Source organism: Solanum tuberosum, unplaced genomic scaffold (genome assembly GCF_000226075.1).
Source record: "Solanum tuberosum cultivar DM 1-3 516 R44 unplaced genomic scaffold, SolTub_3.0 scf00296, whole genome shotgun sequence".
Classification (NCBI taxonomy): Eukaryota; Viridiplantae; Streptophyta; class Magnoliopsida; order Solanales; family Solanaceae; genus Solanum; species Solanum tuberosum.
Window position 1 is genome coordinate 625,662 of NW_006239217.1, and position 24,908 is coordinate 650,569.

The 24,908-nt window shown below is 34.7% G+C and overlaps 1 protein-coding gene across 11 annotated transcripts; it reads left to right on the forward strand.

Annotated features, from left to right (window-relative positions):
• The first annotated feature begins 1,628 nt into the window (after positions 1-1,628).
• On the forward strand, positions 1,629-24,908 carry LOC102603780 (mediator of RNA polymerase II transcription subunit 15a-like). 11 transcript variants are annotated; one of them, XM_015314347.1, is made up of 12 exons: positions 1,674-1,756; positions 2,576-2,645; positions 6,021-6,095; positions 7,186-7,241; positions 14,021-14,216; positions 14,761-14,900; positions 17,080-17,150; positions 18,400-18,474; positions 19,255-19,557; positions 20,482-20,559; positions 23,344-23,418; positions 24,196-24,908. In XM_015314347.1, exons 8-12 carry the CDS (start codon positions 18,409-18,411, stop codon positions 24,625-24,627), a joined length of 954 nt encoding a protein of 317 aa, XP_015169833.1. In that variant the 5' UTR covers positions 1,674-1,756; positions 2,576-2,645; positions 6,021-6,095; positions 7,186-7,241; positions 14,021-14,216; positions 14,761-14,900; positions 17,080-17,150; positions 18,400-18,408; the 3' UTR covers positions 24,628-24,908. The 11 variants fall into 11 exon arrangements, with proteins under 11 accessions (XP_006359334.1, XP_015169833.1, XP_015169836.1 ...); XM_015314350.1 differs by having other exon boundaries at positions 14,021-14,071; positions 14,154-14,900; XM_015314348.1 differs by having other exon boundaries at positions 14,021-14,900; positions 17,089-17,150.

The window sequence follows — 24,908 nt, forward strand, 5'->3', positions numbered from 1 at the left end:
TAAATGATATGTACTGCTTTCTTTATTAATTGATATGTTTTCTTCAATTGTCGTATTTTCTATTCATGTTGATTTGATGTGCTTGAGTCAATGGTCTTTTGAAAATATCTCTACCTTCATGGAATAAGGGTAAGTTGTGCGTACATTTTACCTTCCTCGGATCCTAGTGTTGGATTGTATTTGTCCTAATATATCTTTTAGGTGGACAATTATATCGTATACTTTCCAGAGGAATAATAATAATATTTTGATCATGATAAAACAGTCATGCCATGAAATAGAATCACCAAAAATAATTTTTTTTCAACAAATAACGACATATTATGTGCATGATAAAGTTGGTGTCCATATCTTAAAAAGATCATTTCATTTTCTTTTATCCATCGATTGCATTGAATCAATTATTTTTGGTTGTATATAATCTTTTATTCTTTTATGTAAGATAACTGACTAAAGATGTTCATGTGAAAAATAACAATTGATAATACCTCAGTTTGAAAAGTTCTACGTTCTTGAAAAGATGATGATGATAAAGAGATCTCAATAAGTTAAGTGAGATTAAAATGATTTTAAAGTCGATAATTCCTTTTGTTCCGAATATTGCTATTGAAGTAATGTAAGAAAACTAGAACCATGGTAGACAGAAGTGCTATTGAAGTCGTCATCGAAGCAGAGAGCGCTCACTTGCAAAAATGTGATTTTGGATCGATACTGCTAACACTTGAAGGTGTAAAATCAATAAGGTACAAATAATTTCTTATGTGAAAACGTAAAGAGAAAAATGAAGTCATTAGATATAAAGCATGATTGGTCTCATAAGATTTTTGCCAAAGAGCTAATATTGACTATATGGAGACCCATTATCTAATAGTGGGAGCGAACATTTTAGGATATCCAATAAATTAAAATGTGGATGCAAAATTTGATAGATGCTTGATGGATGTTGTTACATCCTATTTATATGGCTCACTAGACAATGATAATTTTTTGAATTCCCTAAAGAATTGAAAATGCATGGGGCATATAAAGACTTTTGTTAAGCTTGTTCAATAAAACTTGAAAAATTGTTAGACATATTGAATCAATAGAGGTGAATGTGATACAATCATCTTAGTGAGTATTTCATAATAATTATTTACGTTGATGATTTGAATATCACTGGAACTCTAATCCCCCAGATAATATAATATATATATATATATATACACACACACTCTGATTATCAACATACGGTAAAAATTAATTTGTGTGTGTTCGAATTATCTCAATTATTAACAAGTTTAAAGTGCATTTGATATTTTTTCCTTTTTTTATTTTATATATTTAATAATGGAGAAAAATTTCTAAGTACAATTTTTTTTCTTTCAAAACTTGTACTTTTTAAAATAAGTTCATAAACTCAATATAATTATTCATAGAGATTACTCAATTAACAATAATTTTATAAATAAAATGAATAACTGAGTTTTTTCATATTTTAAATAAAAGTTTAATAACTCTTTAGATAATTATCATTAACTTAAGTGACTTTTATGTTATCAAAAATATAAAGATAATTGGGTTTATGGTATAAAAATTATTAATTGAGACACCTATGAGAAATTAACTCTTACTATTTTTATTTCAATTTACACAAACGTCAATAACAAATTTATATCTTCCAGGTTAAGGAAGAAAAAGTTGATCAGAATTGTGATGGATACTCATGGTGAAGGTACCGACCCAGCCGTGGCGGCCACCGCAGAAGCTGCCGGAGGTAATTTTCTTTTCCGATTTCAACTTGCATTTGTTTTTTCTTGTTCTTTTGTCAATGCTTTTACACTTCTGATCGAGCTTGTTGTATGGGGTTTGCCTAGCCCAGTGTGATTTGTGGGTTATTACACTAGTATATAACATATAATAGTATGTTTTATTTTTAGTCTCTATATATATATTTGAGTGCACCCTTCAGGGTGGTCCAGTGGTTTGGGCTTGAGATTTCCATGTTGGAGGTCTCAAGTTCGAAACCCTTTGCCAGCGAAAACAAGGGGTTTACCTTCTGGGTCGAGCTCGTCACACCGGACTTGCCTAGTGTGGGTTACTCTCCCATGTGGTTTGCGAGCTATTGCATAGGAGCGGGGTTTTACCCTGTGCGCACCCAAAGGGTAGCGGCTGCGGATTTCCCTTGTCATAAAAAATAATAATAATATATATTTGAGTGCCCTAAGCACGAGACTAGAGGCTATAGAGGGTTCAAAATTGTCCTTAAGGTTCCAAGTTTAAATCGTAGGCACTTTTTTTTTTAAAAACCCATCCGTCAATGCCCAAGGCCTTGGTCTAGTCCCAAAGAGTGAATTTGTTATGGGTTAGAGGCACTTCATAGGTTCGAACCTTGATACAATGTAGAGAGCGGACTCATTATTTCTTGAGTTGCTAACTATCCGCCATTGTGGTAATAAAAAATTTGTGTTAGAGGTTCCCACTTTTATACCTTGAAATATCCAACATTGTCCCAAAATTTTCTTGGAATTCTAATGTTGTAAGCAATCCAATTCTATAATATTTGTGTGATCCTCAACTTTTGTTTTATTTGTAGACCTTTAGATTTTACAACTCAGACGAGAAATGCAAATGGAGCTGATTGGCAGGAAGAGGTTTACCAAAAGGTATTGTTTGCAATGGTATTTTAATTTGCGCAAGATTTTGAAATTAAGGAAATTAATTCCGTCTTGGTCCAATATGTCAATGACAAAAACTAGTTTCACAAACACTATCATAAATGAGAAGTGAAGTATTGTTTGATAAATTGATTGATTATAGAAAATTAGTTGTTCAAAATTGTGATCATATTATCTGAATTCATGAGGTAATATGTATGGAAGGATGGATCGAAGTCTTCATGGCATGTCACCAATTTGCTTTAATTCTCGGCAACTAAAATCTTTAATTGATAGTTTGAAGGATTGACCTGTTCATGCAATAAGTATATACCTGAATATATGGCTATAAAAGATGTTCTTTGTGTTAAGAAATCACACTCTTAGGAAAATGATTTTGGAAATTTGGAATAGAGGGAGAAGCTTTATGGAGAGGGGTGTTAGCAGATAAATATGGAGAGATGGAGGGGGGATGGAGAACAAATGTGATCACGATGCCCTTCGGGTGTGGTGTGTGGAGACATATCATAAATATGAAGGGGGTGGAATGCCTTAAATGATAACATTGGTTTCAAAGTTGGGGAAGGGAGTAAAGTTAGTTTTTGGGGGTAAAAGTAGTGTGGAGGATTGGTGCTTAAGGATGAATTCCCAGTATTGTATAGTGTCTTGCAAAGGAAATTGTCTAGTGTGGAAGACAAGAAGCCCATTAAAAGTAGCATGCTTTGTCTGGTTGGTCATAAGAAAAGCTTGCCTTACACATGAGGCATTACAAAAAAGGGGGATGCAGTTTTGCTCAAGATGCTTTATGTGTGAGCAGAAAGCAGAAGTAAATAATCATTTGTTCATTCACTGTAAAGCAGCTTCAAAATTGTGGAATATGTTTTTGTGTATACTAGGGGTTAGCTGGGTGATGCCAAAGACAACCATGGAACTCCTTAATAGCTGGACAAGAATTGGCAACAAAGGGAAAAGTGAAGATTGGTGGAAGACTATTCCAGCCTGTATATGGTGGACTCTATGGAAAGAAAGGAATGCTAGGTGTTTTGAAGGACAAAATGATAGTTTTCAGAAGATAGAAATGAAATGCTTAAGTCTTTTATTTTTTTGGTGTAAGCAAGAGTTGGTAGGGGAAAGCATAGAGATGGTCGATTTTAAAGGAAACTTGTAATTCTGTATGGCTTTTTGAGGGTGTGCCCACCACCCTGTGGGATGTAAGTTTCCAATTCATCATCCCTTGGATGATGATTTTTTTGTGAATACAAAGTTACCCTTATCTCAAAAAAAAAAGGAAATTGTCTATTCAGCAAGTTAAGGGGGCTTGTAGTGATGAGACGTTCTAGGTTTACTTCAAAAGCAATGCTAGCAATCGATAGACCCAATGCTTTGAGTTGGGAGTTGGGAAATAACTAAGTGTTCTCGGTTAAGTCCTTATATGAGAAGCTTCTGGTTAAGGCAGTGTTTTGGACGACAAAAGGTGATAAAAGGCGACAAGGCTCTGTCGAGGCGAATGGCAAGGCGCTTGCCGTTTTGAAGTGCGGCCCAATTAATACCAAAATATTCAAATATTTTTCTGCATATATAAATAATCAAATCTAAATAGCAATAACATATTAGCAAATATGTCAATTCAAAAACTGAAAATAGATAGTACATACTTAGAACTTGAATAAGAAAAAAACAGAACGAAAGTCAAAACATTGAGAAAAAAACAGAGGTAGATGTGTGATTCTGAAGTCTGAAGAAAAGAAGGAAAAAGAAGCAGAGGAAGAAGAAATCTGAAGAAAAGAAAAGAAGAAGACAGAAGAACAACATATTGGTTGGACTTTGGAGTCGCCGGAAAAGTCTGGTCGGTCGCTCGAGTAGTCTAGTCGAAAACCCTAAAATTATCTTTTAACTTTTAAAACCCTAAATTAGTCGCCTTTTTTAAAGAAATTACAAAAGGCGACGCCTTTCTTGCCACGTCGTCACCTTTTGAAGCTCACCTCGCCACAAAGCTAGAAGACGATGAAGGGTCGCCTCGCCTCTTCCATTGATGACGAGGTGGTCGCCTTTCACACCACTGGGTTAGGGCAGTGGATAGTTTTCTATGTCTCAGTCTGGATTCTAAAGGTGCCGAGGAAGTTATGCTTCTTTATGTGGTTTGCTATTAGAGGAGTGATTTTGACGGCAAAGAATCATAGGACAAGAAAGGTTTTCAGCATGAGCTACTCTTTCCTTTGTAAGGAGGCGAGTGAGAATGTGGACCATATTCTGTTATATTGAAATTTAACCAGAGGATATCTTTAGATGGTTTGGAGTTTCTTCGGTTATGCCAAGAACCGTCAAGGAATTTATGTTCAACTAGAAGGGTGGAGCTAGGAGAAGAAGAGTGTTACTCCTCTTGCTTTGATGTGGGTCATTTGGAAAGAGAGGAATAGGAAAGCTTTTGAAGGGGTAGAGATGAGCTTTGCTCTAGGAGTAGTCTTCGATCCCTTATTTTCTTTTGGAGTACCTATGTAGTTCCTGTTTGTATAGAGGATTGGGTGTATTTTAGAGAGAACCATATTTTGTAGGTTTCTCCTCTTATTGGTATTCACTTTTATATGGCAAAGTTGGCCTTGTTATTATCAATAAAACCTTTTACTTGATCAAAAAATGAAGATGATGTTTTCTATGAAAAGATATCCGTCCATCTGTATTAGCTGGTATACTTTTTCTGTTTTTTTTAAAGATTAATTATAAAAGACAAATTCGATGCTTCCGTTTGTGAAACTCTGTGGGTAACAACCCAGCCCCTTATCCTTCTCTACTTACATCTCCTGCTTGGTTTGCTATCTAGGAATACGTTGAATTACTTTGACTTCTCCAAGAATAAGCATATAACATTAACACGCTCTGTGTACTCCATCCTGTCGTTTTCTTACTTGTGAAGCCAACTATATCGTTGTTATTTCATTGTTGACCTTCGTTTTACTTTGTTGATGATAAAGGTGTAAAGTGAAAAAAGATTTTAAAAATGATGATTGCCATTAAACCGTATTATATCTCCCAAACTAACTATAAAAAAAGTTCAGTTTCAAAAAAAAAAAAAAAAAATATTTATATAAAGTGTATATTCTAATTCCTCTTGGTTGGGCTGGTCTATGATCGTATTATGTGAGCAGAAATGTATACCAAAGAAGCTAAAGGAAGCAAATCTTATTGCTTCTTTTATCATTTACGTGTTAATCAGTTGTAGTCTTCCTCTTCTACTTCACTTTTAACCTTTTTATCTGGAAGGTTCTTTTGTGAGGACTTTCTAGTTTGTTCTCTACTGCATCGTAAGTTGATCTTATTATCACCTTGCCGCATGGGAATGCATTCTTGACATTTCTGCAGTTGACTTAATGAAAATGTGTAATGAAGATCAAGTCTATGAACGAGCTGTATTTTTCAGAGCTCAATGATCTATACCAGAAAATGGCTTATAAAGTGCAATAGGTATGTCATCAACATCTTGTTCTACTATTATCATTTCGGGAAGCAATTCTACCAGTTGTATGGTGCAGCATGCTGGATTTACTAGATCTTGATATAATTTGAGATGCTAATAGTTCTTAGAAGTCATTCTTCTTATGGGGACATTACTTTCAATCATATATTTCGTCTTCTTCTTGTCCTAAATCCGTTGCCTTTAAAGTGCTTTATCATCATCATCAACAACAACAACATACCTATATAATCCCACAAGTTGGGGTTGGGGTTGGGGAAGGTGGTGGGTATGCAAACCTTTTCCCTACCTTGTGAAGGTAGAGAGACTATTTTCGAAAGACACTTTTCTCAAATAAAACAATTCTAAGTAGTTATGAAAAGGAAATATATTAGTGAAGAAGCCACGATAAAAATAATAGAGAAGAATAGTAACAAGAACAAATACTACGATAATTGAAGGAAAGAAAACAACAAGTGGTAATAAAGATTAGTAATAATACTAACGGTGAGAAAAATTAGACAATGCTCAACTAGCTACTAGCCTTATACCATGATCTCCGACCTTCATGTCCTTCTATCTAGGGTCATTTTCTTGGCTACAATTGTGTTATGTTCTTTGTAATCATCTCTTCCCAATATTTCTTAGGCCTACCTCTACCTCTCGTTATATCCACCATATTCATATCCAACCTCTCAAACCTTCTTACTGGAGCATCGGAGCATCTCCTCTTCACATGCCCAAAGCCTCTCAACCTCGCTTTCCTCACGTGTCCACCACGGAGGGCACCCCCACCTTGTCCCTTATTTTCTCATTTTTTGGTTATATCTCTTCTAGTATGCCCACACATCTAGAGGCAGCGGGAAGAGGTACAATAGTACAGTAGTTCATCCGGTTGCTTTTGCATGATGATTGGTGTTGTAAACGTTTAGTGTACTGAGTTATCAAGTAAAAAAGAAACTTTTAGTTTAGTAAACGTTTCTCTTGTTTTCTGTAAAATCATCTCTTTTGTTTTATTCTTAGATCTCTGTGTGTTTAAGGTTAATAACTCTTGCAATGTATAAATTCCTACCCTTCTTCAAAAGCCATAATTTTGAGCAGGAATCTAGCTCAAACGAAGCTATTGGGAGGCCTTCAGTATTTTTCAAGTAAAAGGAGTAAGTCATTATTCACATCCATCACATATATTGTTTTCATCGTTCTTAATTATTATTATTTTTATACTAAGTAATTGTAGGTGAGAAACCAATAGTCCTCAACTTGTTATGGAAGACTAGGAAGACCATGTTTATAAACATCTAAAGTCCAAAGACTGAAGAAACGTAATACTATAAAGAGTTCTCTAGGAAATATAAACAAAACATTTTGGTCTGGCTCTTGGAGAAGTTCACTAAGACTTATCTGGTTGAAAATCCATGATCAGATCATGTGGAAGAAAACGAAGGGAAGATCGAGAACAAAAGAAGATACAAATAAGATTACCATGTATCTTTAGTTCTTCATGTATATGTTTTGCTACAGGTGGTCCAAGTTAAGAGGGAAGAGAAGAATGGAGGCTAAAGATTAGGAGAAACACGTGAGAGGGTTATGTATGTTAAAAAGTTTCACGATGGTTAGGAACTTAGGATTATGATTGAAAGTCTACCACTTAGTGCTCCTGGAAAAGAAATAGGATCATTTTAATCCCAAGTCTAAAGACAATTGACTCTTTTGAGCCTTTTCTCGCATGTTGAGGAATACTTGAGAAGAGATTAGAGATAATTGAGGCTTATTTAAGAAGGGCGGAGACATTGTTGGCTATTAACAATTGATGACTTATTAGGTGAAGATACAGAAAGCTAAAGTTTCTCGAGACATTAGACGTCCAGCTAAGTACGTGAACTCCTCGTGGACAGGTGATGGTCGAACAAAGAGGAGACAAATTATTTTGGTACTTATCCTAATTTCATGCGACAATGGTTTATGTTAGTCAAATATAGTGATTGGGGACTAGTTTTAGACGAAATTGATGAAACCCTTAAATTTGATAATCAAACTTTAAAAATTAATCTGATTGTGCTTCAAGGATTCTTTTTACTTCAAAAAAGAATTTCTTCATTGAACAAACAAGAGAATCTAAAATATAATCTGATTTTTGACAGATAAAAATTGTTTGTTAAACCTATAAAGTTTCCTTCATTTTCAACACTACATTGACATTACCAATATATTATTTTCATGCTTCATTTGCATAACTTCAATGGTGATAGACGAAGTGTTTAGGAAAGCGAGCGTTGATTTATCTCGTCGACATAAACTACAAGTACAACAAACCCCGATGTTGTTTTCTCTGTCAAAACACAAATGCAAGCAAAGTCACTATTATATTTTTTGTCAATGAATATTCACTAAGGTGATTAAGTCACTTCCACCTTATTTAATTTTCTCTATATAGGGATTATGAAAAAGTTAACTGAAACTTGTAAATGCTTCAAGCATTTTGAATCTTCAGGAATTTTCATATAAATTTTGTCAAGTGACAATATCCTTCATTAAATGTGTGACATCCTGTGATGCCTAGCATGTTGGTCCAATTAGCTTACACTTATTAAGATGCATTATCTTAGTTGCACGGAGTCTTCCTTGGATGCCGCACCCGAGTCTAATATACACTACTTTTGGCGAATTTGACACACATCCTTTACCATTTTTTAAGAGTCTGAGTAACTTAGTGCATGATGCTCATCAATTCACTTGATAAACATTTCTAATTTTGTCAAGAGACAAAATCCAGTATTAAATGCATGACATCCTCCGATGCCTAGACTGTTGGGGTCCAATAAGCTTACATGTATCAAGATGCATGATGCATCATGTAACTTGATAACCATTTCTACGTCAGTATGCTTAAATAGACGTAGAAATTTAGATTCTCACAATCGCTTACAATATTGTGCGCTATATTGTATCAAATATATATCGTCAATGAGCTATCATTTTGTATCAGTTCCCAATGCGACATAACTTACTGAGATCTCATCACTTTATCATTTACAGGTACATAAAGCTCGCATGAGGTCTCATAAGTCGTAGACTCTTCAAGAACACATTGCCTCCTTATTATGATCATTTTCTTTTTTCCCTTTCTAAGGATTATTGCAGTTGGAACTTACTGCTTTACCATGCTTTATGCATGTCGTAGACTCTGTCCTTCCGGAACATTTAATATGAGCATTTACAACTGAAATATGAGTTAATTTTGGGTCAGCATATGCGTCTAGCATTTGACTTGAATAATCTTTTGAATAAGTATCGTACTAATGAGGTACCTGAAGCTCGCATGAGGTTTCATAAGTCATAGGCTCTTCAAGAGCATATTGCCTTCTTATTATGATCATTTTCTTTTCTCCCTTCCTAAGGATTATTGCAATTGGAACCGATTGGTTTACCATGCTTTATGCATGCCGTAGACTATGTCCTTTTGGGACATTTAAAAGGAGAACTTGCAACTGAAATATGAGATTAATTTTGGGTCGGCAAATGCTTCTACCATTCGACTTGAAATATCTGTTGAATAAGTATCCTCGTATGCTCTAGAACCACCTCCTCACTAGTGTGTCTATTCACCCCTCTTCATGTGTCCAAATCATCTAGTCTCGCTTTCCTCAACTTGTCCACCACAAAGGACTCTCCCACATTCATCCGAATATCCTCATATATCGCACGTTAAAAGTAATTAGGTGGAAAATATTTGGTACCTGACCCTAAACCAATTGAGAGGAGGCAAAATATGTCATAATTTGTTGGTCTTGGTCTGATGCATAGAAGTGTTGTTGTACACACTCTATCATATCATAGATCAACACACAGTTTTGTTCTCATTAGCAGTGGTTCGACTATTTATCGAAGGTATTCAATGTCAAACTAGCTTGGATATAAAGCAACATTATCGAGATGAATTGTCTTCACTCTTGATTACACAATCTGAAACTATGCTCTTAACTCGATCAAAGAACTTTGTGTATGTCAAACTGCATGTTGACAGTAAACACACATATGACCATCTTATAGATGCATCTATTTAAGATATCACATGATAGGTTAACATGCTCATATTGACCTTTTATATTTTTCATGAGAACAAACAACATCAATTTTTTTTGAAGAATCTTCTAGTTCTTCAATATATTTTGAATACTTAATATGCACATCTTCAGGATTCCATAATCATTCACATTTAAATATTTTTTATGAAAGCGGTAATTTTGATATTATTGTCACTTGCTTTAGGAAAGTGTATGAATTGTTATTTCCTTCGAGGAAATTAATAGAACATACATAGAAAGCATTCAACAAGATTTATTTCCTTCCGCCTTAAAATGATACTTTACTAAAGTTATTCAAGATGTTTCTATGTACGATAGGTACATATTGCAATGACTTTCATACCACAAAAATAACATGTATATCCTTTGTTATTTTATCTCTTAAAGAGACAAGTTGTGGTATTTCTTTCATTCATTTTGGGGAATGAAACCAGATTATTTGAATGTGCTTGAAATACAACATTCATCAATAGCTCATTATTTTTCTCAAGCACAATATGACATTGCTTCAGAATATTTCTCAGACATTTTTCAAATTATTTTTGCTTCAAGAGAATTTTGAAGTTTTACTATTTGAAGAATGTAAGCTCAAAATTTTACCACTTCCAGAGTAAATTTTGATGTTCTACTACTCTGGGAGTAAAGTTCAAAGTTCTACTACTTCAGGAGTTAGTTGCAAAGTATTTACTACTTTAGGGAGTGAATTTTAGGTTTATGCCACGTCCCAAACTACCCGCTAGGCATGATTGACACCAGCACACACCATCGTCCAGGTGAATCCAATTTCCATACTTTAACCATTAATGCACAACATTTGACGAATGAAATAAGTATTCAAACAATATGATAAATAATTATGAACACTTGGTATTCTAAAATATTAATCTAACACTCTTGCCCAAATCCCACACTAGACCATGGAGCATCAAAAGGATTCCGAAAGGACTCAGAATAAATGTTAATAACTCTTATGAAAGCCTCCACGAACAATGCAACAGTTCACCTCAACAATTGGAATAACTCTAGTGAACTCCTCAACTACTAGCTTCGTCATCACCAATAGTATCTGCATGGACATCCATGTAAGGAGTGGGTTATGCATAAATATAACCCACTAAAATCCTCGGTCTTCCCCTTTAAATACCCTTGCAATAAGTGTTAGAAAATACAAACACACTACTAGCACATATGTAAATTTGCACAGGAATTATATCAACAATTTTCAAACAATTGTTTATCAAGAATACTATATATCTCAACATAAATTGCACTAAGAACTTGTCATAAAAGGCAGGTAAATCAATTAGTCGACACCATGAGTCCACGACAACATACACAATGCACCAAATATATTGAGAAGCATACGCAATGCCTAGCACCCAAAATTTTGAAAATCAAACACCCAAAGCCTTAAGGAATTTATTTTCGTATCATTTTTTTTTGGATAGCAAGAAATTTGTTCAGTGTTTATCTTTAAGGAAGAAAAAGAATAAGCAAAGAAATTATCTAGACGGGAGGAAAAAACATAGGTGTAACAAATTTTTTATGGTGTTAAAGGATATAGTAAGAGAGTAAAAACTCTAAAATTGTGAAATAGCCTTACATGCTTGTTGAATATGAAGCATTGTTGGCGGTTAAGGTCGGGTGATGGCTAGAGGTTAGATTATTTAGAAGGGTATTTTTAGTAATTTAACTCTTAAGTTGGGATTCCTGCTTTTAATTTAATATAAACAAATATAGATTAAAAAGATGGACATATTAGTATATATATCCATTCTTAGACAAGTATATTTAGATGACAAATAGAATGTATATATACATGAAATAATATCTACCATGTAATATAATGTTGTAAGAAATCAACTTCTTATTTTGTGCTATATTGCTATCCTCAATTTTGTTTTATTTGTAGCACCTTTATATTCTTCAGCTCAGATGGGAAATGCAAATGGAGTTGATTGGCTGGAAGAGGTTTACCAAAAGGTATAGTTTGCAATGGCACTTTTATTTGCTCAATAGTTTGAAACTAAGTATATCACAGACAACTCACTGGAAACTGAATTTTTTGCATTGAGTAGTGATGTGGAATTTCTGTTGTTATAACAAGTCGGTTTATCAAATTTCAATTTCCACCAAGTCGTCTGTGATATCCTTAGTTTTCAAAATCTCGAGCATATAAAAATACCATTGCAAACTATACCTTTTGGTAAACCTCTTCCTGCCAATCAAGTCCATGTGCATTTCTCATATGAGCTGAAGAATATGAAGGTGCTACAAATAAAACAAAATTGACGATAGCACAAAATAAAGAAGTAGATTGCTTGCAACATTAAAATATCGAGCAAATTTTGGGGTAGTGGTAGATATTTTTTCAAGTATATAGCTACATTCTAGTTGTCTTCTAAATGTACTTGTCTAAGAATGGGTTTATATACTAATATGTCCATTTTTTTAATATATATGTATTTAAACTAAAAGAAGGAATCACAAGTTTAATTACTAAAATACCCTTCTGAATCATCTAACCTCAAGCCAACACCCCTTCCTTAACAATCAACAATGCTCCGTATTCAACAAGCATGCAAGGCTACTTCAGAGTTTTAGAGTTATTAGATTGTTACATGTTTAGATCCTTAAGCACCATACAAATTTTGATGCACCTATTTTTTTTCCTCCCGTCAAGATAATTTTATTTAGTTTCTTAATGATAAACAACATATTTCTTGCTATCCCAACAAAGAATGATATGAAAACTTAATGTCATGGCTGTCATCTATCTACAAATAATTGCATGATTAACTTGGTTGCCCTACTGTGAAAAGTTTAACGACAACATAAACTTTTCAGCAATCAAAAAAAGGTGGTAAAGAACTAAAACGTTTGGTTAAGTAATATAATAAATCTAGCTTTCAGATGGTTGTCCTCTTCAACATTACAAGTAATCAGTTTACTTAACCATCCAATTCAATATTTTAGTTATTTTTCAAGCCAAAACAGTTTCTCCTTGTGAGTACCTCATGCTCGTTAAACCACAAGAGAAGTAGAATGCATCCCAACTTAACAAGCATGAGATTAAACTTGCTCACAAGGAAAAATTGTTTTTGCTTGAGAAGCACATAAGTGTCTTTCTTAGTGGAAAATGACAGCATAGGCTTACTTCTCCATTGCATGAGCAACTTTCATGCATACTGCAAGTCAGGTAGGCAGTATACACTTGTTTTGATAGTTCAATTGTTTTTCTGCTTGTGCTAAAATACATCTACATTTCCATTAATTGTTTGTACCGAACCTTGTCATGCAGCATTCTGAAATTAAGGAGAGTGTTTTTTTCGTGGGGGGTGGGGCGTTCATAACTTTGAACTTGTGATAATCAGCATAAATCGCTTAAGTGATGTATGATTTCTCTTGTTTCTTTTTCTTTATTCTAAGATCTCATGTGTTCAAATAAGATGGTATAAAGATTGAAGATTAGAGTAGAAGGTTAGTAAGCAGTTGATTATTGTCGTATTATTCGAATATTGTCTTGTTTCCTTTTTCTCTGATGTATTAGTATATGCTGCTACATGTTTTGTGTATATTGCTATTTCTTTTCTCTTTTTTCTTACTTTCCTGCATCGGTTCTATTTTTTTTTTGAGCTGAGGGGTCTATCATAAACTTCTCTACCACACAAAGATAGAGATAAGGTCTGCGTATATTCTACCCTCCCATACCCACTTGTGGGATAACATGGGGTTTATTGTTGTAGATCTCTTTGGTTTTGTTCTAAGATTTTCTCAATGTAAAGTTAATGATCTCTTGCTATTTTACTCTTTAGTTACAAATTATGTCTTGCACGTAATATCCTATGCAGGCACCAAATACACATGCACGCCAATTGCTTACCATGGATCCAGTGGGTAATGTATGGAATGGTTTTGGTAGTGATAGTTAAGGTTCTAATTTTGATGGATTGAAATCTGGTACTAAACATGATGAATGTTTAGCGTATGCAAGATCGGATTTACATGGAAGAGGTACGGGCTCACATGAACCCCTCGCTGTATTATGTAAGTACTCAAGCACTCCTCCCAAGACTATGTAAAGTACACATGAACCCGTGCAACCCTCCTTAGATCATGTAAAGTACTGGTGAACCCATGCACTCCTCCCTAGATTATGTGAAGTACTACAATTATTTTGATAAATTACTTCAATTTTATGGGGGAACTCGGCTAAAATTTGAAATATTATCACCAAAAAGTTTATGTTTGAATCTTTAGCAACATTTTTACAAACAATGGTCACACTTCTCTCAATATTTATATGGTTTTTTTTGTCTTTCTTCAATTCTTTTCTTTGATTTGTAAAGTGCGTTTCCCTAAATAATGAACTATGTTAATCAATTTCAAATATCAAAATTTGTTATACTATTTTTCTGTGATGATAATATAAATTATAGTTTACTTGTCAATTCGTTGTCTTGGTAAAATATTATTGCATTAAACCTAACGATAATATTTTCCGGATAGAAGGTGGCAACCTTAATTAATTGACTATGAAGGTGCCTCTTAGCTATATCAATGCTCAAATTTCTTAATTGTTATTGCCTAGGCTTCAATGATCAACCCCTGACACATTTTGGGTGTTTTGAAATCTTGGGTACACCCTTGAGCACATGTTGAGGAATAATTAGAAAAAATTGAGACCCGTTTGAATGAGGTAGATACATTGTTGGCCAGGGGTGAAGCCAGGTAAGACTGAGGGGTTCACCTGAACTCTCTTCGGCAAAAACTTACATTGTTTATACATGCTTAATATTATTTTTTATGTATATATGATAGATGTTAAACCTCCTTTGACTTCTTCATGTGTTTACTTATTCATATTTTGAACCCTCTAAGTGAAAATTTTGGCTCTACCACTGTTGTTGGCTAAGATCCTATCAGAACTCTTGAGATAGTTATGACTTGCAAAAATTTTAATTTATCAAGTCACAAAATTCATTTATCTTTTGTTTTGTTCTAAGCTCTCATGTGTTTAAAATTAATAATTTTTGTAACTTGCACTACAAGAAAAGTATGAATTACATGGGGATTTTCCTGGAGATTAGTATGAAAATCCGTAGGAAACTTATTTTTCTGCAAATTTTCATACTAATCCCCAGGAAAATCCCTATATAATTCACACTTTTCTTGTAGTGTTGTAAATCTTTTCAGTTACTAATGATATCTCAATTTTTCAAATGAACTCTCTCCTTAAGGACTAAAATAGTTATTATCCCTTCTTTGTTTTATAATAATTTAACAATGGAAAAAACTTTTTAAAAAGAGTTTAATTGTCTTTAACTTGCCCTCATAATAAGTTATGAACTCATAGGCTAATTTCTTTTGTGATCACACAATCAACATGATGTTGTAGGTGAAATGATAACTGTTGATTGATTTTTTTACTATAAACTAGAGTTGAACAACTTTTCAAAATAATTATCATTAGTTGAGTGACCTTAATGTTACAAAACAGAGTTGAATGACTTTTCTATTATAAAATAAAATTGAGTAACTTTTTGAGAAAATTATCATTAGTTGAGTGACCTTTGTCTTACAAAATAAATTTCAGTGAGTTTGTGAGATAAAAAATTATTACTTGAGAGATCCTACCAAAAATTAACTCTATATTATATAAATAGATACTAGGGCTCAAATTAGGGGGGAAAAGTTTATCAAAATTGAGATGTATACTAATACTCAAGATTGTAAGAGTACCTCCCCTGCCATGGCTGCCACCGGAGCTTCGACCGTAGAATGGCCAACAAGATGTAAATTCCTTTTTCCGATTGTAACCTCTACTTGTTTTTTTGTTTTCTTTTTTCAATGATTATACACTACTACTACTACTTCATATTCGTAGAATTGCAGGGGATCTCCCATTGGGAGTCTCAGGTTTGAAATCTTCTTATATGCTTTCTCATTAGGGATTGTCTAGTATGGTTTATCTCTCCTATATGGTTTGTGGGCTAGTTTTACTCTGTGAACCCTAAGAAGAGTAGTGATTGTGGGTTCCCTTGTCATAAATAAACAAGAAAAGGAAATGATGATAGGTAGAGGGTGGACCCATTATTTGATGAGTTTCTAACTTTGCGCCATTGACCTCAGGGATTTCTTGGCTATAAAAAGGGTAAAAAATAGTGAACAACAACAATGACACATATGCTTTTATTTTATTGGACCACTATCAATTCTTTATTCATCGAAAGAGTACAACAACATACTTAGTGGTCATTTCGTTGGGAGGGATAAGTTATCTCACATGTATATGGGATAACTTATCCCATCACTATAGTATGGTGGGATAAATAATCTCATGACTACCTAATACCTCCAACCAAATGCAGGATAAAATAATCCTACATTTTATCTAGGATTATCATACTCTATACCTCTCACCAAATGACTCCTTAGTGTAATCCTACTAGTGGTGTCTGGGGAGGGGCGTAGCCACATACAATGAGAGGTAGCTAGTTACCCTATGTTGAAGAATTATACTGCAGATGTAAAAAATTATACGAAGTATATAAGTTACAAATTATTTTTCGGGCGGATATGTTAATTTTCGGCACCGAGGGTAGGATGTATGCCGTCCTTACCCTACCTTTGTGGGGTTGATAAACCCTTGGCTAAAAAAATGGTATAGATTTGTTAAATTAATTGTAATTACAATATTATCCAACATAGAGTGCACTTATGAATGGTAATCAAAAAATTTATGTTGGAGGGAGTTAAACTGTTTTAGTTAAGTACATTTCAAGGGAAGTTAAAATGTATTAACATACCTGAAATATTAAACACTCCCAAAATTTGCCTGTAATTTTGATGATGGAAGCAATCAAGTTCTTTAATATTTGTGCTATACTTAATTTTGTTTTGTTTGTAGCACCATTAGATTCTACAGTTCAAACGGGAAATGCAAATGGAGGTGACTGGCAGGAAAAGGTTTACGAAAAGGTATTGTTTGCAATAGTATTTTTTTCTACACAAGATTTTGAAAACTGTGGATATTGATACACTGGCTGGTTATAACATTATAAGAAATAGCTGAATATTTTGACATATTTCCTATGATTATAGAGTAACAAAGGAGGTTTATCATACCAAGTGTTTAGTTAAATTCATGATCGTACCCCTCCCCGCAAGGTGTTAGAAACTGGTATACTGTCAGTTGAAGAGTACTACTGCAGCTACATCTCAATCCCAAGCAAGTTGAGGTTGCCTATATGAATCCTCATTGTAGATGATACCTTATTTAAGCTTGTCTTGGTTCAATATTGTCAACAACAAAAAAATAGTTTCAGAAGCAATGGAATAATTGAGAAGTGAAGTATTATTTGATAATTAACTGATAATGGAAAAATAGTTGATGAATGTTGTGATCGTATTATCTAATATTTAATGAGGTAATATGTATATAAGTTCGTGTCATAGTCTTCATGGCATGTTACCAACTTGCTTTATTTCCTGGCAACTAAAATCTTTAATTGCTACTTTGAGAGATAAACCTATTGGTGCAAGAAGTATATACCCGAATATATGGCTATAAAAAGATGCTCTCTGTGAAAAGATATTTGTTCATCTGTATTCGTTGGCATACTTTTTCTGTTCTTTAATTTTATTTTATTTTATAATAGAGAATTCAATGCCTCTATCTTCGAAACTTGGTGGGTAACAGGTCTGTCCCTCTATCCTTCTCTACTTACATCCCCGACTTGGCTTACTAGCTAGGTGGTAAAAGTTGGAATACTTTGACTTCACTAAGAATAAACATATAACACTAACATGCTCTGTAGACTCCATTCCGTCGTTTTTCACTTGTGAAGCCAACTACTTAGTTATTATTTCATTGATGGTAAAGGTGAAAAGTGGGGGGAAAATGATGATTGGCATTAAACTGTATTATATCTCCCAACCTAACTTTTAAAAAGTATAGTCTAATTACAAAAGTTTGTATTCTTGATGTGAGCACCAAGAAGCTAAAGGAAGCAAAGCTCAGTTACTTAATTTAATAACATTTACATGTTAATCAGTTGTAGTATTCCTCTTCTACTTCACTTTAAACCTTTTTATCTGGAAGGTTCTTTTGTGAGAATTTTATAGTTTGTTCTCTACTGCATCGTAAGTTGATCTAATTATCACCTTACCACATGGGAATGTGTTCTTGACATTTCTGCAGTTGACTTAATGAAAATTTGTAATGCAGATCAAGTCTATGAAGGAAATGTATGTTCAAAAGCTCTATCGTCTATACCAGAAAATTGCTTATGAACTGCAACTGGTATGCCGTCACTATCCCTCTTAAGTGCTTCATAATAGTGCAAAATTTTGGTAGACTCCCTAGCAAGTTTTGTCAGCATGCACCAATGTGTAATGCATTTTGTAGTCTATTGGTTATTGGAAACTCCTCTAATCTCTTTGCATGTTTCTCACACCTATTATAGCTCCTTCTTACATATATTCTCTGGCATTTATATTTGATAAAAACAACTTGATTTGCCGAACGTAATCCTAGAATATTATCTAACTGGGAAATGATGCAGATAGCTCAAAACTCTAAATGCACATTTTTGCTTCTTTGGTTGATTTTCTGTTATCGTGAGAAACAGTATTCTCATAGTGGGAATATGTTATAGTGTAGTTAACTCCCTTTCATTTCTAGCATCAGCATCATTTGTTTGTGTTGAAGCATTGTGAATGATTGTGAAATCGAGGTGGTGGTGGACACCATAAAGGGAGTTATTTACACATATCTAGGTAGACATTGCAGTGTAGATGTCATTTTATGTTAGTTTGTTTTCCTTTTGGCAAAGGAATCAAGGCTTCCCAAGCTCATCGGGCAAGGGCTTGATTTATCTGAATTTAAAGAGCACTTGAGTCAACATTCTGCTGAATTTCGGGAACCTTGCGAGCTATGTTATTTGTCTTTTTATGCCATTTCTTGAATTTTCCTCCATTTTTCTTTGCCGTGGGAGGTACTTGAAGCATGTATTTCAAAAGTTTGCAAAGGGTAAGAAACAGGACTGTGACTAAACTGATTTTTGTTTCCGATTTGATGCAGGACTCTCTTCATCAGCGTCGTACAAATGAGCAAATTGAAAAGCTCAAGCTGTACAAGATAGCATTGGAACGCATTTTGTGTTTCTTGGGGCTTAGCAAGCATGATATTCAACCTGCTCACAAGGAGAAACTGCTTTCGGTTGAGAAGCTCATAAATTTCTTTTTTAGTCCCTCTCAGCAGCGAAAGCCTACTTCTTCTCCAGTGCAGGAGCGACTTCCTCAGTCTTCCATGCTGCTTCAGCAACCACAATCACTTGATGGTCAAACTAATCCATCGATGCAACCCGTACACGGCCCGTGGAAGGTAATGTGACAAAACAATTTGACCAACTTGCAACATATTTGTTTGGATAATTCACTACTACTTCTACTTCATATTCGTAGAATTGCAGGGGGATTTCCCATTGGGGGTCTCGGGTTTAAGATGTTCATGTATGCTTTCTCAATTGGGCTCGTCGCACAAGGATTGTTTAGTGAGGGTTTACCTCTCCTATGTGGTTTGTTGACGAGGTTTACTTTGTGTGAACCCTAAGGCTAGCGAATGCGGATTCCCTGGTCATCAAAAAGGTTTAAAAAATGATGAAGCCCACAAGGTCTTGGTCTAGTGGTAAGAGTGAATTTGTGACGTATGGGTTAGAGGGGTGTCACCGGTTCAAACCTGTTATAGTCTAAAACCGTTATTTAAGTGAGTGGAGAAGGGTAGAGCGTGGACCCATTATCAGTCGATTTTCTAACTCTGCCATTCGCCTCGGGGGTTTTCGGCTATAAAAAAGGGTAAAAAATAATGAACAACAACATACTTGGTATAATCATACTGGTGGGGTTTGGGGAGGGAAATATGTTTGCATACCTTACCCTACCTTTGTGGGGGTAGATAGACCGCTCAAAAGAAGTGTATTAATTCGTAAAATTAATTGTAATTACAATATTATCCAAACACAAAGTGAACTTATGAGTGGCAATCAAAATTTTGTGTTGGAGGTTTGTACTTTTTAATAGTATAGATTAAAAGATTGAAATATTAATATATAACCAAATACCCAATCAATACCCTAGTGTAAAGTGGGAAACTTAGCTTTCTTAGACAAGTACATTTGGCGGGAAGTTAAAATGTATTAATATACCTGAAATGTCTAGCACTACCCCAAAATTTGCCTGAAATTTTTATGATGCAAGCAACCAACTTCTGTAATATTTGTGTTATGCTCAATTTTTGTTTTATTTGTAGCACTTTTCGATTCTACAATTCCGACGGGAAATGCAAATGGGGTTGATTGGCACTTGGCAGGAAGAGGTTTACCAGAAGGTATGTTCGTAACGGTATTTTAGTTGGACAAGATTTTGGAAACTGTGGAATTACATAAACTGGCTGTTTATAACATTATAAGAAATAGTTGTATGTTTTGAAATATTTCCTATGATTATAGAGTAATAGAAGAGGTTTACCATACCAACTGTTCAGCTAAATTCATGGTCGTACCCCTCCCCCGCAAGGTGCTTTATATATTCCATGTTTTAGAAAAAACAGAAATTGAGCATGTTACCTGATAACTTGTTAGAAACTGGTATATTCTCAATTTAGAAGCACTACTACAACTACAATCCTAAGCAAGTTGAGGTCGATTATATGAATCCTCACCGTCAATGATGCACTGTTTGTGCTTGTCTTCATCCAATATTGTTAACGACAAAAAATTAGTTTCACAAGCACTGGCATAATTGAGAAGTCAAGTACTCTTTGATAAATTAATTGATTATAGAAAACTAGTTGTTGAATACTAAGATCATATCGTCTTAATTCAAGAGGTAATATGTCAATAAGTTTGGATCAAAGTCGTCTTAGTATGTCACCAATTTGTGTTACTAGCTAGGAATAAGTTGGAATACTTTGATTTCTCCAAGAATGAACATGTAACACTAACATGCTTTGTATACTCCATTCCTGTCATTTTTCACTTGTGAAGGGTGTAAAGTTCAAAAAATTTAGAAAATGATGATTTCCATTAAACCATATTATATTCTCCAAATCCAATGTTACTGTTAGAATAGGAATAGGTTTATACAATCCTATTAGAATAGGAATAGAAATAGAAATAGGAATAGTAAATAGTATCCTACTTGGTAAAGGATTGTATTCTAGTATCTATAAATAGGGTCTCAATGTAATAATGTAAACAACAACAATTTAATAATATTCTTTTCTTATATTTCTCACATGGTATCAGATCCTCTAAGATCTTAGTAGAAAATCAATGAGCTTCCGCTGCCGGCGGGTGGCACCCATATATGCCGCCCGTCTGACCAATGATTATGTTAGCAAAAGTTGGTCACCGTATATCTTTCTGGTGACTATTTTCTCATATCTAATTTGTGTAGCACCGTGCCATCATTCCGGTGACTACTTTCTTATATTTTATTTGTGTAGCACTGTGCCATCATTCCAGTGACTACTTTTTCATATATAATTTGTGTAGCACTGTGACATTCTTCCGGTGACTTACCTTTTTTTGCATATCTGTTTTGTGTAACACCGTGCATCTCTCCCGGACTACTTTTCATATTTAATTTGTGTAGTACCGTGGATTTTTTTCCGACCTATTTTCTCAGAGTTGCATAGCATCATGTGTCTTTTCAGTGACTCCTCAGATTTGATTTGCATAGTTCCATTCGTCTTTTCGGTGACTCCTCAAATCTAATTTGCGTAGGGTTGTGCCATCATTTCAACCCTATTCGTATAATTTTTCTTTTTCAGTTGGGTCGTGCCATCATTTCGACCCTACCCCTATTATTTCTCTTTTCTATGGGATCGTTCCATCAATTCGAACTATCCTATCCATATAATTTATTTTTAAATTGTGACCTCTTTCAGTCATCAAATCTAATACTGCGGCGTATGAGCATTTTTCGGCCAATTTTTTCGGTGACTTTCTTGTTTAATATTGACTCGTCTATTGATTCCAACATGATCGATACATTTTATACTAGATTTTGAGCACTTCCGGCGACCGTTGCATTGTGAAGAAGTCTATATGGAGCAACTACCTGATTATGTTACTCAAGGAGAGTTTAGTAGTCTTGTATGTCAATTGTGTTAGTCACTCTATGGTCTAAAACAGTCTTTGCAAGTTTGGTTTAGGAAGTTCAAACCTGTAATTATATCACTCTGTGTTTTATCGGCATTATGCATCAAATTCAGTATCTCATGAGAAGACCAAGCACATTGAGATTGATTGTCAATTTTGTGAAGTCGAGTGATCAACTTGCAAATATCTCACCAAGCCCCTCATCGGTCCTCATGTTAATTACATTTGTAACAAGCTAGGTACATGAATTGTATGCACTAGCTTGAGGGGGAGTGTTAGAATAGGAATAGGTTTATACAATCCTATTAGAATAGGAATAGTAAATAGTATCCTACTTGGTAAAGGATTGTATTCTAGTGTCTATAAATAGGGTCTCAATGTAATAATGTAAACAACAACAATTTAATAATATTCTTTTCTTATATTTCTCACAAAGTGGTATGGGGACCACTTTCTGAGGTATCTCCGCTTCTTTCTCTGTTGCATTCTCAGACTCTTCTCTAACCTCTATCACATCATCTTCTTTTCTAATCTCAACTTCCACCATAGACGGCCTAGGTGGATCTATGGTTTGCTTACCCCCTCGAGTAGTAATTGCCATACAAAGCATGTTGTAACACTAACATGCTTTGTATACTCCATTCCTGTCATTTTTCACTTGTGAAGGGTGTAAAGTTCAAAAAATTTAGAAAATGATGATTTCCATTAAACCGTATTATATTCTCCAAATCCAACGTTACAAAAGTATATTCTAATTCCTCCTGGTTGGCTGGTCTATGATCACATTATGGAAGCAAACCTCAGTCGCTTATTTTACCATCTACATGTTAATCAGTTGTAGTCTTCCTCTTTAACTTTACTTTTAACCTTCTTATCTGGAAGGTTCTTTTGTGAGGATCTCTAGTTTGTTCTCTACTGTATCGTAAGTTGATCTAATTATCACCTAACCACATGGGAATGTGTTCTTGACATTTCTGCAGTTGACTTAATGAAAATTTGTAATGCAGATCAAGTCTATGAAGGAAATGTATTATTCAAAGCTCTATCATCTATACCAGAAAATTGCTTATGAACTGCAACAGGTATGTCATCAACATCCCTCTAAGTGCTTATTAATAGTTCAAAATTTTGGTAGACTCCTAGCAAGTTTTGTCAACATGCACCAAGGTGTAATGCATAATGTAGTCTATTGGTTACTGGAAACTCCTCTTATCTCTTTGCAGGTTTCTCACACCTATAGGCTATTATAGCTCCTTCTTACATATATTCTCTGGCATTTATATTTGATAAAAACAACTTGATTTACCGAACGTAATCCTAGAATATTGTCAGACTGGGAAATGATGCAGAAAGCTCAAAACTCTAAATTCACATTTTTGCTTCTTTGGTTGATTTTCTGTTATCGTGAGAAACAGTTCTCGCATAGTGGGAATATGTTGTAGTGTAGTTAACTCCTTTTCATTTCTAGCATCTGTATCATTTGTTTGTGTTGAAACATTGTTTTTGATTGTGAAGTCGAGGTGGAAGCCATAAAAGGAGTTATTTTCACATATCTAGGTGGACACTGCAGTGTAGATGTCATTTTTATGTTAGTTTGTTTTCCTTTTGGGGAAGGAATTAAGGCCTCCCAAGTTCATTGGGTAAGGGCTTGATTTATCTGAATTTAAAGAGCACTTGAGTCAACATTCTGCTGAATTTCGGGAACCTTGCGAGCTGTGTTGTTTATCTCTTTATGCCATTTCTTGAATTTTTCTTCCTTTTTCTTTGCCGTGGGAGGTACTTGAAGCATGTAATTCAAAAGATTGCAGAGGGAAAGAAACAGGACTGTCACTAAACTGATTTTTTTTACTGATTTCAAGCAGAACTCTCTTCATCAGTGTCGTACAAATGAGCAAATTGAAAAGCTCAAGATGTGCAAGATAACGTTGGAACGCATTATGCTTTACTTGCAGCTTAACAAGCATTATATTCAACTTGCTCACAAGGAGAAACTGCTTTCGGTTGAGAAGCACATAAATTTCTTTCTTAGTCCCTATCAGCCACCAAAGCCTACTTCTTCTCCAGTGCAGGAGCAACTTCCTCAGTCTTACATGCAGCTTCAGCTACCACAATCACTTGATGGTCAAACTAATCCATCGATGCAACCCGTACAGGCAAACCTCGGTACCCTACAGCAAAATTCAAACGCCCTGCAACAGTCATTTCCTAAGAAGTGCAAGCAGCAAACTGTTGCAGAACCAGCAATTAAGAGAGCAGTCCCACCATCGGCAGATGCAGCAGCAACTTTTTAAAAGACAGAAGTTAATGCAACAGCAGCAAGCGAAGCAACAGTAGACCATGCTATTGCCAACCCACCAGATGTCACAGCTTCAACAGTCTTCGATCCAGCTTCAGCAACCACAATCCCTTGATGGTCGAAACTAATCCACAGATGCAACAAAACAATATTATTGACTTGCAACATGATTGTTTGGATAATTCAATTGCTTATAACTCGTGCACTTGTTAACTCATGCACCCTTCCCTAGATTATGTGAAGTATTGCAATTATTATGATAAATTACTTAAATTT

Bases quoted from the DNA above. Each gene is read 5' to 3' on its own strand.
- LOC102603780 (XM_006359269.2), top strand. From the start codon at position 17,019: ATGATGGAAGCAATCAAGTTCTTTAATATTTGTGCTATACTTAATTTT. The intron at 17,151-18,399 runs GTATTGTTTGCA...TTTGTAATGCAG, and splicing joins AGGAAAAGGTTTACGAAAAG to ATCAAGTCTATGAAGGAAAT. The intron at 19,558-20,481 runs GTAATGTGACAA...TTTTATTTGTAG, and splicing joins CCGTACACGGCCCGTGGAAG to CACTTTTCGATTCTACAATT.